We start from the raw sequence: 19,302 nt of genomic DNA on the forward strand, positions 1-19,302 counted from the left end.
AACTCAAACTGTGAAGCGGCGCAGCAACAAAAAAAATCATTCATTTAGACACATTAACAAGGCAACAACACTGGCTCAGTGGGGCATTCCTCCATCGTCATTGTCACGCATAGGGATGTCCCACGATGGACTGCATCCAAGATTCAAACAACAAGCAGATCACGATGTCAGCGATAAAACAACCAGTCAACAAGTTCACATGCAACACGCTCTCTCCCTTTACTCTCTCCCTTTGCTGTCTCTCTCTCTCTCTCTCTCCCCCACCAATGCTCTAGCAATAAAGCTCCTTACTGGGCAAATTGGCAGGTTGGGCCGTCTGGGCAAAACCCGGTCAGATAGTTGGTGCAAATCACTCGTTTTCGATGTCGCAATTTGCATTGCGCTCCATGTCGGCAAAATCCGCGTGCATACCACGGGCAATCTTTCTTTTTGGTCTCGGGATCGATATGTCGGTACTGGCACTCGGTGTTGGTACATTGGCCTGTGTGGAGAGAGCAGAGCGTGGAACAGTAAAAAGTTAGTCGTTTGTAATGCTGTGCTCTGAGCTACTCCTGCTCTTACCGTATTTCTGGAAAAAGTAGCATTCTGGCATCTTGCTCATGTCGTATTCGTGGAGAAACTCGCAGTGCTCGCCTTTCTTGCAGAGCCCTCGCAGCCAGTGCTTGCAGACGACCTTCTTGTCTGTTCGTGTATGGCGGAAGGCGCAGCTGTTGCCCTTCTTGCACTGTCCGCGCAGGAACAGCTTGCAGATCTCGGCACCCGACTCTGCACAATCACACACAAAGTTTGCACGCGCAGATTCAGTGACAGATACGCGTCGGTGAATCGACGTTCAACCCAAACGCCAACGAAAAACGACCGTACTGTCCATGCCCTCGAAGGTCATTGTGCCGCCGCCGAGCTGCTGGTCGAGCATCTCCTCGACATCAAAGTAGTAGCCATCCACATTGGACAGCAGGTCGAGCAGCATCCTCCCAGCGAAAAAAGGTCAATGGAAAACGCAATGGAAAAACTCAATGGAAAAACTCAATGGAAAAACTAAATGGAAAGCTGTAATGGAAAAGACTGAGACTGAGCCACCTCCCCCTCATCACTTTGGGATTTTCATGCAATATATTTAGATGTTTATCCAATCTCGTCCCATCTCAGAAAATCTCAGTCGTCCTTCCATTCATTTTTCACTCTCCATCCCGTTGACCATGAGCGACTTGCCTCAGTCTGCAGCCGTCACTTCACTCGCGACCGCATTCTCGTCCTCGTCCTCGTCGACACCAGCACTGTCAGAGCAGGCTGAGCTTGCGACTGGCAGCCATATGGCCGTGGCTGCTGAGGCCGCCTCGAGCTCCGCCAGCCCCCTCCACGAGGACGGCAGCGTCGAGGACGAGGCGGCCGTTGAGCGCTCGCTCGCGGTGGCTGCCCAGGCGCGTGCCGCAGAGCACCGTCCAGCATTGCATCTGATCAACGAGAACGACTATGTCATCATGACCAAAGGCGACTCGATCAAAATCCACCTCGTCCAGCGCGGCAAGTACGTCTCACTCACTTGGTCCTCGAGCACCCCACACGCACACACACATACGCATACAATGCCGTCAAAGTCATCAACCTATGTTGCCATGTTGGCGACAAAACTTGGCTTGGTGTTCGCTCTTGGCGACGTTGCTGAAATCCGATGTCCGCTTCACTTTACTGCGATTCTGAGATTGTATCAACAAGCACAGAACCATCACTCACGTAGGATTGGATGGATCTGACTTGCATTTGCACAGCCTTGTTCACTTTGGAAAATTGTCATTCAAGCTGGATTCGGCGATCGGACAGCCATGCGACAGCTACTACGAAGTGACGCGAGACGGTCTTACGCGCGTCAACCGTGTCTCGGACGTCCTGGCAGAGAGTACGCAGACGAGCTTTTTATGGGTGGGAGGGGGGGGGTGCTGCGTTTTGTCTATTGAGAGCCCGTGACTCACCAGCTCGCTGGATTTGATAGCCGAGGAGTCGTCCGTGGCCAAAAGCAACCAATTCCTTGTCGACAAGGGCTCGAATCAAAAGTTGACAGCCGATGATGTGCAAAGCATGAAGCGAGCGAATGTGACTGGTCAGGTGTGTGCATCTGCGGAAGCGTTTGCTCTACTGCTGTTTGTATACTTCGCTCAACTCGTATTCTACTCCATCATCAGACTCTCATCTCCAAGCTCGTCGAAAACAGCTCAAGCTTTGAGCATAAGACCGAGTTTTCCCAAGCCAAGTACATCAAGAAGAAGCAACAGCGGTAGGTCGTTGTTTTTTTTTTGCATTTCGTTGAGGTCCTCGTTGTGTGCTCATCCGCCCCAACTCTGTCGCCGCTCGCAGTCACTTGAATGTCGTGAGGATTGCACGCCCAACCGCCCAAACCCTATGCGAAGCGCTGTTCATCACTGATAACAGCAAGATCATGTACGTACCACTATTTGGTTTTGCTTGCATTGCGATTTGTTGTCTCATCTCCTCCCACCTCCTCTCTGTTCGATGCAGGTCGCTTCGTATTGACTCGCTTGCGCACATGTTGACCTTTGGTAACGTCTTTTCTGGCATTCGCGTGGCTGTCGTGGAGGGAACACACGGCCTGCTCTCCGGCGCTTGTTTGGAGCGCATGGGAGGTACGATTGACATGCTCCAAGTTGTTGTTATCTTGGTTTGTATGAGGGCCCCTCATACTAATTTTGGATTCACCCCCAGGTGCCGGAACTCTGCTCCAGCTTCATCACTCGGACGTACCGTCTCGCCAGTTTATGCTTCCGTTCAACTTTGACGAAAAGGCGCTTTCCATTGTCAAGTACATGCCGCTCACCACCCTCAGCCACGTTTTGAGCGAGACCCCGCGTCCTACCACGGCCGAGGCCGCAGGCATCGAGACTTCTTCCGCCGTGCCAATGGAAGTCGACACCTCAGACCAAGCAGCTCAGGAAGAGGCCGCACCGGCACCAGCTGAGACTCCAGTCGAGGCCGCAGAGGGCCAGAAAGCCGCTGGCGCTGGCAAGCGAAATGGTCGCCCTCGCATGCCCCGTCCAGATGTGGATGCTGCCATCCGGGAGCTTCGTCGCGGGCGCTTTGACTGTCTGCTCCAAGCGACTCGGCACAACCCGGCGTCTTTGCTCTTCCCTATGCTTCCCTTCCTCCTGCCTTCGCGCCCGTTTGTTGTCTTTTGCCAATTCCAAGAGGTACGGTTTGTGCTGTCCATTGTCAGAGGCAATCTTTCTTGAACCAGCTTTGTTTGGGCAAGACGCTCGAGTTCTCATGTGGTCTTTTTGGCTTCTTCTTGTTTTGCTTGCATGGAAACAGCCGCTGGTTGAGTGTGCGCTTCGTCTCCGACGAGAGGGATTGGCTGTCAATGTTCAGGTTGTCGAAGTTCTCTTTACCGACCATCAGGTAAACTTCCCAGGTCCTTTTGTTAAAATGACCACATTGCTGCAGCCGGTTGGTTTCTCATCACCCTTTTCCTTCCTAGGTTTTGCCCAGCCGCTCGCACCCCAACATGACAACCAGTGGCACCGGTGGCTTTATGCTGTCTGGCACGACCGTCGTCCCGCCATCGGCTGAAGAGCACGAATCACGGCAATCGCGCCCAGCCATCCAACCTTCGAAGCGCACAGCTACCAATGCCGCCTCAACTAGCTCGACGGAAGACGCGACCGCCACTGCTGCTGCTGCTGCCGCCGATGCCAGCTCAGACCAACCAGCAAAGAAATTGCGACTTGACGAAAACGCAGAGTAGTGTTTATTCTTGCACTTGCAGTTATTTGTTACGAATACCACTTTAGTGTTTCAACTTGTCTCAGATCAATGTCGAATTATCCCGCTACAAGAATGGAGCTTCAGTTTCAACTCTTCTTTTAATTGAATCTCTCATTTCGAAAGAACATTAAAAGTCACTCACGGCATCAATCGAGTAAACACCCAATACCCAGACACACACACATACACACATACACACACACTGAATTTCACATTATTTGAAGGCGTCAATCAGAGAGTTGATGCTTTGATAAGCGCCAAAGCCACCACCCGCCAAACCGAGTATCAAGATGAAGACATTGTATCCAAGCTCGATCTTGCCAAGCTCGGCGTACCGCAACTTCATGTTGAAGGCAGTCGGTAGAATGTAGACCATAAACACAAGCGAGATGGCGCCCAGCACATCTTGGACTTGGGCAATGTGAGGGACAAAGTACGCAATGGTCGCTGTTGTCATGACCAAAGCGATGCGAACGATCGATCGCAGAATGATGGCCATGACAGGTGTTCGATGCTTGTTGTCGATCTTGTAATTTCGTTCAACCTGTGGATCACGACAACGTTTCCAAACCCGAAGTCAGCGAGGCGAATTAGAAACAACGAGAAACACACGGAATCCAAAGCGCAAGCACGTTACCTCCTCGGACACGACATTAATCACGATCGGGTAGGCGCACAACAGGTGGACGGTGATGATGAGTTGCACGGCCGTGACCATTTGACCAGCAGCGCCGGATGAAGGAAGCGACTGGAGAATTGGAGCTTGGGCGAGGTTGCCATAGACAAAGTATCCGGAAACGACGGTGGGCAAGTACATGATCATGAGCGCAATGAAGGCCCAGTTGTAAACAACGGGGAACTGCTCGGGCTGCGGCATGTGACCTTCGATGGTGGGGCACTGTCGCATTGAATGCGAGGGTTGAGTAACTCAAACGGCACGACACAAAGAAGCGGAAGAACAAACTACGGAAGAAGAAGAAGAAGAAGAAGAAGAAGAGGGCGCGAAATTGTTCAGACAGTGCTTACCACAGAGGCGCCGCCGAACGCCAGTGTAATGGATCCAAAAGCGGCCGCAAACCCGCTCGAGTTGAAAAAGGTGTGCTCGCCAAAGAGAGTGGCGTTTCCCACGTCGCCACGCACGTCGGGGTTGTAGTAGTCAACAAGCGAGAGAACGACAACAGAGATGACGGTGATGAAAGTCGCAGACATGCCGAGCATGCTGAGCAAGGCCACTTCGCGCAGCGTCTTGAGCACCAAGATGGGAACGAGGACGATGCATGCACAAATCCAAATCCTGAATGGTACATGGAAGGTTCAAAAAAAGGTCAAAATGAGCTGCGACGCTTGCACAAGGACACGGGTGAAGGGAAAAGGGAGTCAGGGGGGCATACCAACGCGTTTGCCAGTAGTCCGAGTCGTGGCTGTCAAGCGGAGGCAATGCCGAGCTCAAAAAGATGCCGCAGAGAATGAGAAAGATCACACCGATGCCCATCAGAGTGACCTTTTGGAACAGGTTGGCAGCAAACCGTCCCGCCTTGCCAAAAGCAGCATCGCCTGTGTGGACAGCGCCAAAGCAAGAATGAATGGTTAGTTGATGAGCGGGCACTCCCCATCCAGCTCAGGGGAGGGGGGGGGCGTAAGGCGCTCACCGATATCCGCATAAGACTCCAATCGACGTTGACCAGGGCTGTTTGAGCATGTTGGAGAGTGAGCACAGGGCGGAATGACGAGCTTGACGAGATGGTACAAAACCGAGTGTTACCTCGCATACAGACACTTGATAAGGGCCTTGCCAGTGTAGTTGGCCATGACCGCGCAGAGAACGACCAATCCGACGGCAATCCAGCCACCTTCCGCAGCGTTGTAAGGCACGTTGAGGTACTCTACCGTCCAATCAACAGCAAAAAAAAAACAGAAGAAAGGAGACAAATGCATCCGCAAGCGAAGCAAATCATTCGAGGTCAAGGAAACCACCGGTTGTGCGAAATGTAGCAAAATCCATCATCAACAAGCATCCGACACGAGCAAATGAATGATCGTCAGCAGCATCCGACACCATCAATGCTCGAACACGAGCTCGAACACGCAAATCAGCAGCATCCGACACAGGCAACAATCTGGTCATCATCACGCATTCAACAATGTGCAAACAATCAAGCCGATATAATTCCAGCGCCAGCCATCGTGCATCTGTTCACAGTGATTTCAGATCGTCGGTTAGTACGGACGTATTCAGCGAGAGTTGATCACGGTTTGTTCAACTGAGACTGCGACGCGACGCTCCTCATCGAAATCAACCCAATCAAACCGAGAAGGAGGCTCTTTTTGGTTTGTTGTTTGATGTTTGTGTTGTGTTGTTTTGCATTCAAGCTCCCCAGTGATTCCAAGATTCTAAGATTTGACAACCTTTTTTTTTTTTTTTTTTTTTTTTTTTTTTTTTTTTTTTTTTTTTTTTTTTTTTTTGGTGTTCCACATGACCAATGCTTAATGTGAAGCCGAAATTTCGAGACCGCCACACAGCCGAGCATTGAGCCATTCCCACACACACACACACATGCAGATTCAACACAATCACACTTTCTGAGAGCGAGCGTGAGGGTTGCATTGCGATCCATTTTGGCTGTTTGCGCACGAGTTGCAGCGGAGGATTCAGCCGTCGAAGCACACAGGCCATGCGAACTCTCGGTCGCTCTGCTGCCTCACCAACTCAGTCTCTCGCCCTCGTCAGTCTTCACTCTACTGACTAGAAATGCGACAAAATGGCTCGCAGGTTTGTTGTTGTGACCGAGTCGAGCAGCAGCAGCAAGTGTGTTGTGACTGGCTGCCTTTGACATTGAGGACAATTGGAAAACTCCACTCGTTCCGAAGTTATGGTCCCACTGCTGCTACTGCTACTGCTACTGCTGCTGCTGCCATCGATTCGATGTCAGGTTGTTGGCTTACACGACGTTGAACATGGGCTTGAGGTAGATCTCAAGCACGCCCAGCGGCTTCTCGTCGTCGGGAAAGCCCTCGTCGCGCTTGCCGGTCGTGTAGTTGTGATTGCGACCAAACGACCGCGCGAGCAAGTCGTCCGTCTCGTGCAATGGCGCGTTGATGGACTTTGTCATTCAAGCAACGAATGTTCGACTGCGCTCAGATTCTAAATGAATAAAATGATAAAATGAGATAATGAGATGATGGTTTTTTGGAGATTGGGAGCGCCAACTGTTGAATAAAAAAAAGGGGGGTTATTCCATGAATCCGTCCCTCCGATGCAAAATAAGCAAAGAATACAATCAAGCACATCATGAGCAGCACCACAACAAACGAGAATGTCATGAAGCCAATGGGAAAAAAAAAAGTGGGCCAAAACGCACCGAAAAACCAAAAGACACTGAAAAACCGAACGAAAAAAGGAAAGCAGCAATTTTTCGTGCATGCCTGCGTGAGTTTAAACGGGTATCTCGGTCATCAGCGGCTCGATGCCTTGCGTCAAAAGATACTGGGCAGATTCAGGAGATTCCGAAAAGCCTTGCGTGAGTCGACCGCACGCCTTCTTCCACCGGCACTGGGCGCACCACAGATGAGTGCGGTTGATGCCAAACAAGCGCCGGCAACGCTGCATGGCGCCTAATTGTCGCGTTCGGTCGTTCATTGTGGAACGGACATTGTCGCCCGAGTCGTTGAGCGAGTGGAAGGTGACCTGCATTCCGTTGTTGTCTTGAGTTCCTCTGTCCGAGGTGCTCGAGTCACTGGCAGTTGAAGATCATCACCATCAAGGAAAGTGAGTCAGCAACCAACAACCAAGCCACCCTCGTCCCGAGAGACTGAAGCAAAACGAAACACAACAAGAAAAAAAAAAACAATGTCCACGTTACCGTCGCGAACCGGATTGCTCATAGCCATTTGCATCGTCGCCGCTTTGGTCACTGGCTTGTCCCGAGTCCTTGGCGGTGGATCCACCGAGCTGATCGTCATCCATGTCGCTGCCGGAAGACGGGCCTTGGTTTTGCTCGTCTGCTTCTTGCTCTTCTTCTTCTTCTTGTTCTTCGTCCTCTTCCGCTTCTTCATCTTGCTCTTCTTCTTGTTCTTCGTCCTCTTCTTCTTCGTCGTCGTCTTCCTCCTCATCTTCGTCGTCTTCGCCATTGCGGTCAAATCGCGCTCGCTTCGTTGAGCGTTCCTCGTTTCCGGCGCCGTCGCCTTCGGCCTGACGCTTTTCGGAGGTCGACGACTTTGCAGCATTCGCGCCGCCGCCTTGCTTTGAGGCAGTCATGGAGCTGGTCAGCGCAGAGGCCGCGGATTTCAGCGACTCCATCCGACGAGCCTCGACCACGGCGCGGGACGGGCGGCCTCTGCGCGGGAGCGCGAGTTCTTCTGGGTCGTGGTCGGGCAAGGATTGTTGAGTGAAAGCAGGCAGTGGTTGGTGGTCGTAATGGCGGCGGAAATCGAGCCGGGTGAGGCCGAACAGCGTCGGAAGAAGCGGTCGATCAGCACGGCTGGCGTAGCGGAAGCCGTCGCTGGTTTCCTGGTCCTGAAGGAGAACAGCCACCTCGTCGTCGCAGTCAAAGTGATGGTCTTCGTTGTCAAGGATGTGGCCGTCGGCTGCCTCGTGCTCAACTTGGTGGTTGCGACCTGTCGTCAAGAGCAGCTCAATCCCGTGAATCGTGAGTCGACCAGCGGCAATCCGCTCTTCGATGAATTCGCCATAGCCACCATCCACGAGAGCCTCTTCTTCGGCGGCATCGTCGTCTTCGCGTTCGCCAGAACCTGCTGCTGCTGCTCCGCCAGCTGAAATAACGGAGGCCACAGCACTGGCCGTGCCTTGCTTGGAACGGCGGGCGGCAGGCACGATGGGATTTTCAAAGAACAAGTGGGCAACCTCGCATTCAATGACATCGCCAATGTCCAGTCGAACCGACGCAGTGCTCGAGCCAGCCTGGTGACTCACAACATTGCCTTCGATTGGCGGTTCCACAGGCGACCACCACCAAACCTGCTGTCCAAAGACCAGCGGCAGTGTGATTTGAAGTGGAAGCGGAGGGCCGACGAGGGCCGAGCCTGCTGCAGGGGTCGTCGTGGCAGTGGTGCTGGTTGCAGCAGCAGCAGCAGCTGCAGCGGAGTCGCTTGGTTCGCTTGGAGTGCTGCTGGTGTTGTTGTTGTTGTTGTTGTTGTTGTTGCTGCTGCTGCCAGCGGCGGCGGGCGAGGAAGCAGCAGGAGGGCGTGGCGATCGGTCGTACCAGTCTCCCTTCGAGTTGGGCGAGACGAGCGGCACCAAATGGTGCGGGCGGACGAGCATTGGCTGCAAACGAGCGCCGGGCTCACCGGTACCCGCCGATTGCGGAATCGGCACCACCAACAGGAGCGACTCGACCTTGGTGTCCAACGCAGCATCGAGCGGCGTGCAGATCACGTCCGAGAGCGAGGCGGCGCCGTTCCGAGAGGGCCCGTGCTTGCTCCGGATTTCACCGACAAACACCATCCCCGTGAATGGCGAGATTGCGTGCACGCGCTGTGATAGCTCGGGCAGCGGGATGAGCGTCTTCTCGGCAGACCTGGATCGCTGTAGTTGGCCAGGTGCATCGGGCGTCCCAGTGAAAGTGGCAGGCTCGCTGCTGGCGTCTTGCGCAGCCGGCTGTGGCTGTGATTGTGTCGTCGTCGTCGCCGTCGTCGTCGTCGTCGTCGCTGGTACTTGTGATTGCTGCGCGCGCAGAGTGAATCGCCGCTCCACGCGACATGCAGCCGGATTCAGGCTCGGCGGTCCGGGCATCTGAACGCCAGGTGTTTCCAGCCGTCGTTGCAGCGCCGCCTGCGCCGCGGCTGTGCGTCGTACGCACTCCTCGGGCTGCTCGCATTGCCCCTTGACGCCACTGTGGCTGCCACTTGCGCCACTATCGACAGAGTTAGCGGCGATCGCAGCACTCTTGTCTGAGTTGCTGCTGTTGTTGTTGTTGGTGTTGCTCGCGGCTGCTGTTGCTGCTGTGGCTGCGCTGGCCTGCAACGCCTCGCATCGCTGCCGCTGAGCCTCAATGATGCGCGTGACCTCCTGCATGGTCTTGCTCATTCCCGACGGGGTCGGTGGCGCCGACGCCGTGGATCCAGTGCTTGCTGCAGGTGCCAATCCCGCCTGCCTTGCAGCTGTTGGTTGAGTTGACGCTGCAGCCAAAGCGCCATCGCCGGCCGTGTCTGCTGCAGGCGTTGCTGGGCGGTTGTGTTCGGCCAGTCCCAGCTGTGGCGGAAGCGCGTCGGCAGCCGTGTCCATGATTCGCAACGAGTGTTCGTATTGATCTTGAATGAAAATAAAGGGGGAAAAAAAAAAAAAAAAAAAAAAAAAAAAAAAAAAAAAAAAAAAAAAAGAGTGTGGATCTATTGGAAAAGGATCAGATGAGCATTGCGGGTTGTGTGAGTGTGGATGAATGATTGTAGTGACGAAATGAAGGGTTTGGAATGTGATATGAGGGAATGATGCGACGGGGGTGATGGGTGAATGTGCATGGGACAAACGGGACGATGAATACAAAACGTCGCGCTTTCCAGGTACTTTGCTCCTCGCTTGCGCTGCGCTTGTTCGGTAGTGCCGTCGAGGACTTTTGAAGTGCTGGTTAGGGAACGAGTTTGATGGTTGTACTCTATTGCGGATCGCGGAGGTCAGCTTAAAGAGAAGACAGAATCCTGTAACAAGGACAACGCTCGGCCAAGCTTTTCGGTTGATCGCGGCCGTATCTGCAAAATAGAAAGCCTAAACCAGTACGGTATACAATACTTCCACAGGGATTTCCATCGAGGTCGCAGGGTTGCTCATGCCTCATCACTCAGATTCATGGATTTTTGCCAGCAGCCTTTCCTTCTGTCCTTTGAAATCACATTGACTTGAATTTATTCTAGTTTCCGTCCTTCTTTTTGTTTTTCCTTTCCGTTCAGTCGTTTTTTCAGTCATGTCAATTCAGCTCGACAAGGCGACGTTCAAGCGTCGTCTTGAGCGACTTTACGACTTGTGGCAGGTTTGGCGCGCTTTTTTCTTTTCCTTGTTCTTTCATTCGTCTCCCCTCTCCCTTGCACTCCCTCGCTCTCCGACTCCCACTCCTCGATAGCGATTTGCTTCTAGTGCATTGATGCTCGTACTGGCCGAACCGCCCCAGGACGCAACACCGCGCTCGAACCGACCGCATGTTGAGATCGCTTTTTTTCTTTCTTTTTTTTTTTTTTTCGTTTTTCGCTTCGCTTTGATTCGCACTCGCTCCTCGCTCGCTCGCCTTGAAGGGCGTGAGTGCGTGCGCATGCTGTGTACTACTCGTTGATCAGCGTCGCCTCGTCGTGCACGCTGGTCGGCGATCGGACAGCGGACGCAGCTCATGCAATAGAAGCGCCAGGACAACGTGGTGGGAACAAAATGGCGCGAAAACTTTTCCCGCCAAAAATTTCGTCTTTCAACCAAACTTCATTCCTTCAATTCGCTCACTTTTTTTTTTTTTTTTTTTTTTTTTTTGCTCTCGTGATTTGGAACAGAATACAGATGCAATGCAGAACGTCAGTTCGTTGTTGCTTCTGATTGGCAGCAGCACGGAAGAGGCCGAGTCGCCCACCAAAGGCACGCTCTTGCAGGTAAAGCATGTTTTGCGCACTTTGCTTTCTTTTTTTCTCCAGTTCCTGTTCCTTTTGCACTCATCCGCTCTCTTGCTCGGTTGATTAGATCTGGCTGTTCGGGTACGAATTCCCCGACACCGTCATGCTTCTGACCAAGAAGGGCTTGCAAGTGATTGCCAGTCAAAAAAAGCGTAAGCGCCCAAACCATCCTTCCCTCATGTTTGATTTGAGAGTCAGGGATTCAGGGGGATGGGGCACCGCTTTTGTGTTACTGGGCATTGCTATCAGTCAGTTGCTCATGTGTCAAACGAAGCGAAGATTCATGGCAACCTCGGTTGCCACTCGGCTGCATCCTTGCGAGTCGAAGGCCGGAGTGTGTCTTCAACGGCAACACCCATTCAGCAACACTTTGTTGCATGGCCTTTGACGCAAGCAGACTTTGAGGGAACTTGTTTCCTCAAACGTTCGGGATCAGTGTGAAATTTCCAACTTTTTTTTTTCTCTTTTTCTTGTTACCTCCTTTTTTTTTTGCTCTTGTTCACATTTCGCCCTCACTTTCGCTCTTGCCATTCCGCTCCTTTTTGAATAGTCGACATTCTTGGCCAGCTCCAAAGCGATAGCCCTGTCCCGCTGGTCCTCCACGTTCGCACAAAGGAGGACAAGAACAAGGGCAATTTCGGCAAGATTGTCGCTGCCATGAATGGGGGGCCGGTCGGCATTTTCAAAAAGGACCGCACCAGCGGCAACTTTCTGCCAGAGTGGCACGAGTTTGCCAGCGAGGACGCTGGCTGGGCGGCAGTCGAGAAGGTGGACGTGAGCATTGCCACCAGCTACTTTATGGGCACCAAGGAAGAGTCTGAGCTCAAGCACGTTCGTGACGCTGCAACCGTGGCTTCCCACATTATGCGCACCGCCGTGGTCAACAAGGTCGAGAATGTCATCCAGACCATGCGGAAAGTCACGCACATGAATTTGGCCGACGAGCTCGAAGCCATTGTCAAGAACCCTTCTGGCTTGTCTTCCAAGAATGTGAGTCTTGTTTTTTTTCCAGAACGCAAAAAAATCGCCGTTGCTCGAGTTCTCTTTCCCCCCCCCCCATACTCACCCTCTGACGCTTGCCCCCTGTTGCGACAGATTGACAAACAAGAAGTCGAATCTGCTTACACCCCCATCATCCAATCGGGCGGTGTCTTTGACTTGCGACCATCGGCCACGAGTAACGACGAGCTGATCAAGGTTGGTACGATCGTCGTGGCGATTGGCGCCATCTACCGCCAGTTCTTTTCCAACATTGCCCGCACCTTCCTGGTCAACCCGACCAAGCGCCAGTCGGACAATTACAAGTTTTTGCTCGAGCTCCAAGAGTACATTGCGTCCCAGCTCGTCCCTGGCGCATCTTTGGCGAGTGTGTTTGCCAAGGGCACCGAGTATGTCGAGCGCAAGCGGAAAGACCTGCTGCCCCACCTCACATCCACCTTTGGCTTTGGCATTGGCATGGAGTTCCGCGAGAGCTCGCTCATTATCGACAAGTCCAAGACCCGCGTGGTCGAGCCTGGCATGGTGTTCAACCTTGCCGTCGGCTTCAAGGACTTGCGCGATGCCGCCGCCGAGCCATCCGAGGTGCCAGAGCATGACACCCAGGCCGAGGAAAACTACTCGCTCTTTGTCGCCGACATGATGCTCGTCCCGCTCGACGGAAACGAGCCGACCCCGGCCTTCCTCACCAAGGACGCGCCGTTCAAGCTCGCCGACGTCTCGCACATTCTCAAAGACCTCGAGTCCAAAGACGAGAAGCGACGACGAAGGCAAAACCAGCTGCTGCAGCGCATCATCACGTCCAAGGAGCATGCGCCCGACACTGACGAGACGGCCACGACTGGCAAGCACTTTGACAAGTCTGTCGCGTACAAGTCCATGTCGGCCCTGCCCAACGACCCGACGATTGCTGCGCTGCGCATCTATGTCGACATGGAACATCGAGCAGTCGTGCTTCCCATCAACGGCTACCCCGTTGCCGTCCACATCAACCACATTAAGAGCGTCAGCAAGACCAATCAGTCCGACTACATGTACTTGCGCATCAACTTTGCCTTCCCCACGCAAGCGGCCATGGGCGAAAACTCTGCCGTTCCGAAGGCCGTGTTTATGGGCGATCTCAGCTACCGCTCCAAGAACTTTGAGAGCATCAATGCGGTCGACCGCGACATCAAGGCTCTCCAAAAGAAGGCCAAGACGGAAGCTGCCGAGAAGCGCGAGGCTGCCGATTTGGTCGAGCAGGAAGACTTGCAGCTTGCCTCGGCTCAGGTCCGTCCGCTCCAGCTCCGCGATCTCAAGATGCGTCCCGCGCTTGGACCCCGTGGCTCTGACAAGGCCGGCGTGCTGGTGGCCCACACCAATGGCTTCCGCTACAGCACGGGCATGGACCACGTCGATGTGATTTACTCCAACATCAAGCACGCCATCCTCCAGCAATGCAAGAACGAGAACGTGGTCATCATCCACCTTCACCTGAACAATCCGATTCTGATTGGCAAAAAGAAGCAAAAGGACGTCCAGTTCTACGTGGAGGTCGTGGGTGTCGACGACTTGAAAAACACCAAGCGCTCTGGTCAAGACCGCGACGAGTTTCTGGCCGAGCAGCGCGAGCGCGAGCTCAAAAACCGCTACAATGAGGCGTTCGCCAAGTTTGCGCAAAAGGTCCAAGAGCAAACGCACAACGCGGTCAAGTTTGACGCCCCCGAACGCGGCTGCGGCTTTTTCGGCGTGGCCAACCGTGGCCAGGCCTTTATCACTCCTGGCACACACTGCTTGTTCAACGTCACCGAGCAGCCCCAATTCGTGGTCACGCTTGACGAGATTGAGCTGGTGCATCTCGAACGTGTGCAGCACAGTCTCAAGAGCTTTGACATGGTCATCATCTACAAGGACTACACCCGTCCAGTGACGCACATTACTGCCATCCCGACCAACTACATTGACACGATTCGCGACTGGCTCGACGCCGTGGACATTTACAACACCTCTGGTGCCATCAATCTCAACTGGTCTGCCATCATGAAGCAAATTCTCGAGAATCCCAAGGCCTTTATCGAGGATGGCGCGTGGAGCTTGTTCCTCGGCGAAGAGGAGGTGAGGAGAATTTTTTGGAGCCATTGAATTGTTGTTGGTGGGATGGATCAAACCCTGACTCGTCGTTGTTTGTTTGTTTGTGTTTTTTTTTGCTTTTGCGTTGTCATTCGTTGCAGGAGGAAGATGGTGACGATTCCGAAGACGAAGACAGCGATTTCGAGGATGACTTTTCAGACTCGGACGCAGATGCTTCCGAAGACTATTCATCCGAGGACATTTCCGACGACGATGACGACTCGGATGCTTCGTTGGATAGCGGTGAAGAATCCGGCAAGGACTGGGACGAGCTTGAAGAGGAGGCCATGCGCGAAGAAGGTATGTTTCATGAGTCGGTGGTGGTGGTTGTATTTTGACAAGCAAACACAATGCTGATCCTGACTTTTTGTTGTTTTTTTTCCCTCTTGTGCAGAGGAATCAAAGAAACGTCGTCGTGAAGAAGACGACGACGAGGGACAGCGCAAGAAGAAGCGCGTGAACGCGCCGCCACCCAAGAAGAGTGGCGTTCGTCGTTGAACAGCAACAGTGTACATTGTTAAACCAGTCTTGTTTTTGTTTGTTTTTTCTGTGCTTTTTTAGTAAATAGACATCGCTTTTATTCTCAAACTTGCGTCTTGCGTCATAACTCACACGGTGATACTGGAAGTGGGAAAGAGTGGTTAAATTAAGCCAACTCCAACCAGTCTTTCTTTCCAAGCATGCAGGTTTGTCCTTAGCACCTGCCATCGCTCCATCCAAATCCCAAACCACATGTTGGTCAATATCCAAACTCTGCCCGCTCGAGATGTGCACTGGTTCCAAGTAAAACGCGGCCTGGGGGGGTTGGTTTTTTTGTTTTGTTTTTTTTTTTTTTTTGTCCTCACACACACTCACTCCCGCTCAACCCCCAACATGTAGTGTGTACCTGAGTTTAGTGTTCAGTAACCAGCAAATGCAAGATAAACTCACACTTGTTGTTGATGAAATGACGAGCATTTCAAAATCCCTTTTCCTTTAAAATCGCGAAGGCGCCAACCAGCTGAGAACGCGCGCGTTGAACTTTGAGCGCGCGCTCGACGCCTCGCCTCTCTCTCTCTCTCCCAATCTCATTTCACTCCGTCTCATGTCCTACAAACAACCTTCAAACTGATTGCGGGGAGAGATGCCCCCATCATTTTTTGGTTTTTTTTGCACAACTAACTACAAACTTTCTTGGCTTTGGCTTTTTCTGGTTGACTATATTTAGACCATCTGGTGCTGCAATGCGCGCACAGATACTGGTTGCAAACAAGGCTTTACCAACTCCAAGACCTACAAGGAAGAGCTTTTGGATGCCATTGTCGGTGCTTTGAACTCTGCGCCTGGCCGTTGGCACCATCTCGTTTCCAAGAAACCCGACATCTGGAAGGCGGTGAATGACATTTGTCATCGCGCCGGGCTTCGAGTCGAGTTGGAACAGCTTTCGGAACTGCCGGAAGAGCCTCCATCCTTCGTTGGACGCCGTGTTGTTGCGTACTTTGTCGATCAACCAACAAACACGACACACATTTTTGCGCAAGGACTGCCTTTCGGAGATGCCGCGTTCACCAGCCTCCCCCTCGTTCGTGTTGGGCAAGAGTCCAAGGAAAACACGGACGCTGAAGGGTGGAAACGTGCTCTTCGCCAATTGCCAGCTCGTGTCGCGCTTGGGCGAGCACCTGTTCCGTTCACGATCGATCCCAACACCGGTCCACCCGTCCCGCCTGGCCTCCCGTTCCCTCTTCCGGACGAGGTTGCGCCTGCGGCTCAAGCATTCAACGAGAGTGCCAACTGCGAGTTCAAGCAACCAACTTCGCTCAACCCACCCGTCGGCGATTACCTCGAGCAGATTCTTCGAGCCATCCGCGCATCGCCAGGTCGGCCAGTTCACCTCATTCTTGGGGTTCAAGATGAATCCTGCGTTGTTGTGGGTACACCATCCGTCTTGGCTTCGGTGGTCGATACAGCAACGGACTTTCTGGCTGGCGTTTTTCCGCGCTTTGATCCAGCGTTCGTGACAATCACGCAGCATCCTGTGGCTCTCCCTGACGTCGAGCAGCCGCTCGTCTATCTGCGGGACATTTTGATGGAAGAAGTGAACGCTGCCCTTAGCTGTTTGTCCGGCCGCGCTTGGACTGTTGCGACCGCGTCTGACTCGACGTGCGACTTGCTGATTGACCCCGACATCTATTCAGCGGTGCGGCAAGCACTCTATGGTTGTGAAGCGCTCCGTTCAAGATTGCCAGATGCCGAGTTCACAAACCTCAGTTCCGTCAAGATCGACACCACGGCACACCCCACATCGGACAAAGTCAGGTACGGCGAATATGCCGTGGCGGTTTACGTGCGCGACAAACAGGCTGGCCTCGAGTGGCTCGCTCGTGAACTCGTTGACCCTCCAGATCACGTTAGTCCTGAGGAGCGCTTTGTCTGTCATCTGGAGTTCAACGTCCCTGTGCGTCAGGCGCCTTGCACCGTGTCCTCAAAGACCTCGCGTGCGCGTCTTCTCTGCTCTGGAGTCTCAGCGCAATTGAACCACGAGTTTCCTTCGTCTGCACTCTGGCTTCGCGTTCGCCCGCTGGAACTCATCCCTATGTTGCCATTCTACCTTTCGCAGAGCAGCTTTTTGAGGATTCTCTTGGTGGCTTCCAATGAGCAGGCCGAGCTTGCCAAGCAAACCCTCGGCGGCATGAAACTCGCTCCTGCCGAGCTGTTTGATCAAGTTGTGCAGCCTGCGATCCCGAAATCCATCGAAGCGGCATACTACGCACTGCTTCGCCATCCGACTCGCCCTCGTTGCATTTTTGCTGATGCGCACTTGTTGATCAGTGACGCCATGACCAGGCTTCTCAATGCGGCCCGCTCCATTGACACTCCGGCTCCGTCTGTTGTCGCCTTTTGCACACCTGCGGCTGCGGCGTCCCTGATCTCCGTGCCTGTAGTCGTGGATGAGGCCATTATGTACAACCCGCACCACTCATACCATGCAAGGCCGGCTGCTGATTCAGCGTCGAACACGATGGCTGGACTCGTTCATCAAGTTCTCGAGCCCATGCCGACTGATCCAGCTGAGCAATCGCCCGAAAGCCTGACCCTGCTTGTGCGTGGCTGGCTTCAAAATCCCAACCGCTTGCCCCCTTCGTGGCAGCTGGTTCGGTCTGGGGCTGTTGTCGCGACAGGACCTGTCCGCGACCTTGTGCAGCTCGTGCTGAAAAGCGACAGCCACTTAACTACAACCGTAATCAATCTCCAGAAACAACAAGCTGGCTGCGGCGCATCAGCAGCTCTTCGTGCAACGGGCTGGCAGCTTCAGGCGACGCGAGATGTCTTTTCTGTGCGACTGGTGGATTCGGCACACGTGAATGAGTTTTGGCAGCTCTTTTCTGCTATGCTTTCACGTCCTGCGCTGCTCCTGATTGATGAAGATGTGGCTCACGCTTCGGATTTCGTGAGAGCTGCTCCACGCTCTCTCTCTCATCCCCTCGCAATTATTCGAGTGCTTCCGGACACGTACCAGCGAAGACCCGCGGTCAGCCCCGTCGTGTGCGCCCATGTCACCTCCTACACTGTCACTCTGTCTTCGGTTCTCACTCTCGATGATACGCGAGCAGTCTGTGCCGGACTGCTCAGTGCTTTGCACCAGGACAACGCCGACGCTGCCATTCAGACCTGGACAGTGCGGGCTCGTGCGGCGCTCAAGCTCATGAGCCGATCTCAGCTCCAGCCGGACGACATGCACTTATATGTCATTGCTCTTTCCGCTTGTCGAGGCGAGTATATTCAAGCAGAAACCTTTGTTCGCAAGAGGTTTGACGCACTTCAACAGCCTGAATACCAGTCTCTCATGCGTCGAGCGCGGCTTCTTGCCTTTCTCTCGGCGCTTTGCGGCGATCCAAAGATTGTGTGGAGGTCTCCGGCCTCGTGGGATGAGTTGGTCCGCAACCAAGACTCGGGCTCCAAGGCGTTTCTGGATTTGGTTCAGTACGATGGGTACCTTCGCTTCTTGCACCCGTTCATTGCCCGTCTATTCTTATCCCAGCTTGACTACGGTGCGCGTACCGATCATTGGCGAGAAGGTCATCCTGTTCCGAGTGCGTTCCTGCTGAACGAATGGCGAGCCTCTCTTCCAACTCTCTGTGCTGAGTTGGACGGGCAACCCGCCCCGGGCATCAGTTCGTCTTTCGTGTTCGAAAGTTTGCTGTCTCGGCGAGAGAACGATCAATTTCTTTTCCCTCCTTTGGTGCAAAATATTGTCCGCTTCAAGACTTATGATCAGATTCCAAAGCGCCTGCAATTGCTCGACGCGGTCTTTGATGAGTTCACTCCGACGCATCGAGCCTCTTACCCGCAGTTGTTCATCGGCGAGTCTTTTCAGCATCTCGTCCGCTCCCGTGCGTTGCGGTTCTGGGGAAAGCAATCCGGTCGAGCTCAAAACTTGGAGCTGGGAAAGCAAAGCTCAATACCTGGAGAAGGCCGTTGAGCGCGCGCGTTGGGCGTGGGATGGGCTCAAACTTACTAGCTACGACTTTCTCGCGCGAAATAATCTCGTTACGGCGCTGTACACGTTGCTTTGTGTGAAGGGTCCCGGCCATTCCGGCGTTGATTTGCTTTCGGAGTTCACCGCCCACTGCGAGAGTCTCTCAACGAGAGGGGTTCCAGCCCAGCTGCAGCGGTACTTCCGAGAGCTTTCTGCGAAGGGCTTCAGTGTTCAACCGCATCCGAATCCCGACATGCGTCCCGGGCCAGCTGAACTGAAGCCCGTCAACTCTTGGTTCGTTTCGACGTCCCCCCGGCAACTCTGACCATCCAAACAACTTGTGATGCATGAAATAAAGCGCTTTT

The 19,302-nt window shown here is 53.5% G+C and overlaps 4 protein-coding genes across 4 annotated transcripts; 2 read left to right on the plus strand and 2 right to left on the minus strand.

Moving 5' to 3' along the window:
• Positions 1-25: 25 nt before the first annotated feature.
• Positions 26-1,038, minus strand: CAOG_07605 (zinc finger protein). The gene is made up of 4 exons (XM_004343429.2): positions 865-1,038; positions 562-765; positions 292-481; positions 26-130 (listed from the first exon to the last, which is right to left on the minus strand). The coding sequence occupies exons 1-4, from the start codon at positions 968-970 to the stop codon at positions 76-78; spliced, it is 555 nt and encodes a 184-aa protein (XP_004343479.1). The 5' UTR covers positions 971-1,038; the 3' UTR covers positions 26-75.
• Positions 1,039-1,164: 126 nt separating this feature from the next.
• CAOG_07606 (hypothetical protein) lies at positions 1,165-3,825 on the plus strand. The gene is made up of 9 exons (XM_004343430.2): positions 1,165-1,528; positions 1,770-1,897; positions 1,991-2,103; positions 2,181-2,272; positions 2,353-2,436; positions 2,515-2,639; positions 2,719-3,200; positions 3,322-3,408; positions 3,488-3,825. Exons 1-9 carry the CDS (start codon positions 1,200-1,202, stop codon positions 3,752-3,754), a joined length of 1,707 nt encoding a protein of 568 aa, XP_004343480.1. The 5' UTR covers positions 1,165-1,199; the 3' UTR covers positions 3,755-3,825.
• Positions 3,826-3,988: 163 nt separating this feature from the next.
• On the minus strand, positions 3,989-10,015 carry CAOG_07607 (hypothetical protein; the record flags this gene model as incomplete). The annotated part of the gene is made up of 10 exons (XM_004343431.1): positions 3,989-4,318; positions 4,412-4,672; positions 4,801-5,068; positions 5,166-5,328; positions 5,424-5,461; positions 5,537-5,657; positions 5,797-5,891; positions 6,718-6,875; positions 7,214-7,508; positions 7,635-10,015. The coding sequence occupies 10 exons, from the start codon at positions 10,013-10,015 to the stop codon at positions 3,989-3,991; spliced, it is 4,110 nt and encodes a 1,369-aa protein (XP_004343481.1).
• A 673-nt stretch (positions 10,016-10,688) lies between these two features.
• Positions 10,689-19,215, plus strand: CAOG_07608 (hypothetical protein; the record flags this gene model as incomplete). The annotated part of the gene is made up of 10 exons (XM_004343432.1): positions 10,689-10,754; positions 11,260-11,355; positions 11,444-11,528; positions 11,927-12,366; positions 12,472-14,466; positions 14,583-14,781; positions 14,876-14,967; positions 15,689-17,908; positions 17,978-18,509; positions 19,097-19,215. 10 exons carry the CDS (start codon positions 10,689-10,691, stop codon positions 19,213-19,215), a joined length of 5,844 nt encoding a protein of 1,947 aa, XP_004343482.1.
• Between the last annotated feature and the right edge of the window lie 87 nt (positions 19,216-19,302).

Source organism: Capsaspora owczarzaki (assembly GCF_000151315.2).
Source record: "Capsaspora owczarzaki ATCC 30864 unplaced genomic scaffold supercont2.14, whole genome shotgun sequence".
NCBI lineage: Eukaryota > Filasterea > Ministeriida > Capsasporidae > Capsaspora > Capsaspora owczarzaki.

What these genes read in the sequence shown, in the direction of transcription:
- CAOG_07605 (XM_004343429.2), bottom strand. Translation starts at nt 970, where the DNA reads ATGCTGCTCGACCTGCTGTCCAATGTGGATGGCTACTACTTTGATGTC. An exon ending in GACCTTCGAGGGCATGGACA is followed by an intron (nt 766 to 864) that starts GTACGGTCGTTT and finishes GTGATTGTGCAG; the next exon opens with AGTCGGGTGCCGAGATCTGC. An exon ending in CTACTTTTTCCAGAAATACG is followed by an intron (nt 482 to 561) that starts GTAAGAGCAGGA and finishes CTCTCCACACAG; the next exon opens with GCCAATGTACCAACACCGAG.
- CAOG_07606 (XM_004343430.2), top strand. Translation starts at nt 1,200, where the DNA reads ATGAGCGACTTGCCTCAGTCTGCAGCCGTCACTTCACTCGCGACCGCA. An exon ending in CTCGGACGTCCTGGCAGAGA is followed by an intron (nt 1,898 to 1,990) that starts GTACGCAGACGA and finishes TGGATTTGATAG; the next exon opens with CCGAGGAGTCGTCCGTGGCC. An exon ending in TTGTTTGGAGCGCATGGGAG is followed by an intron (nt 2,640 to 2,718) that starts GTACGATTGACA and finishes ATTCACCCCCAG; the next exon opens with GTGCCGGAACTCTGCTCCAG.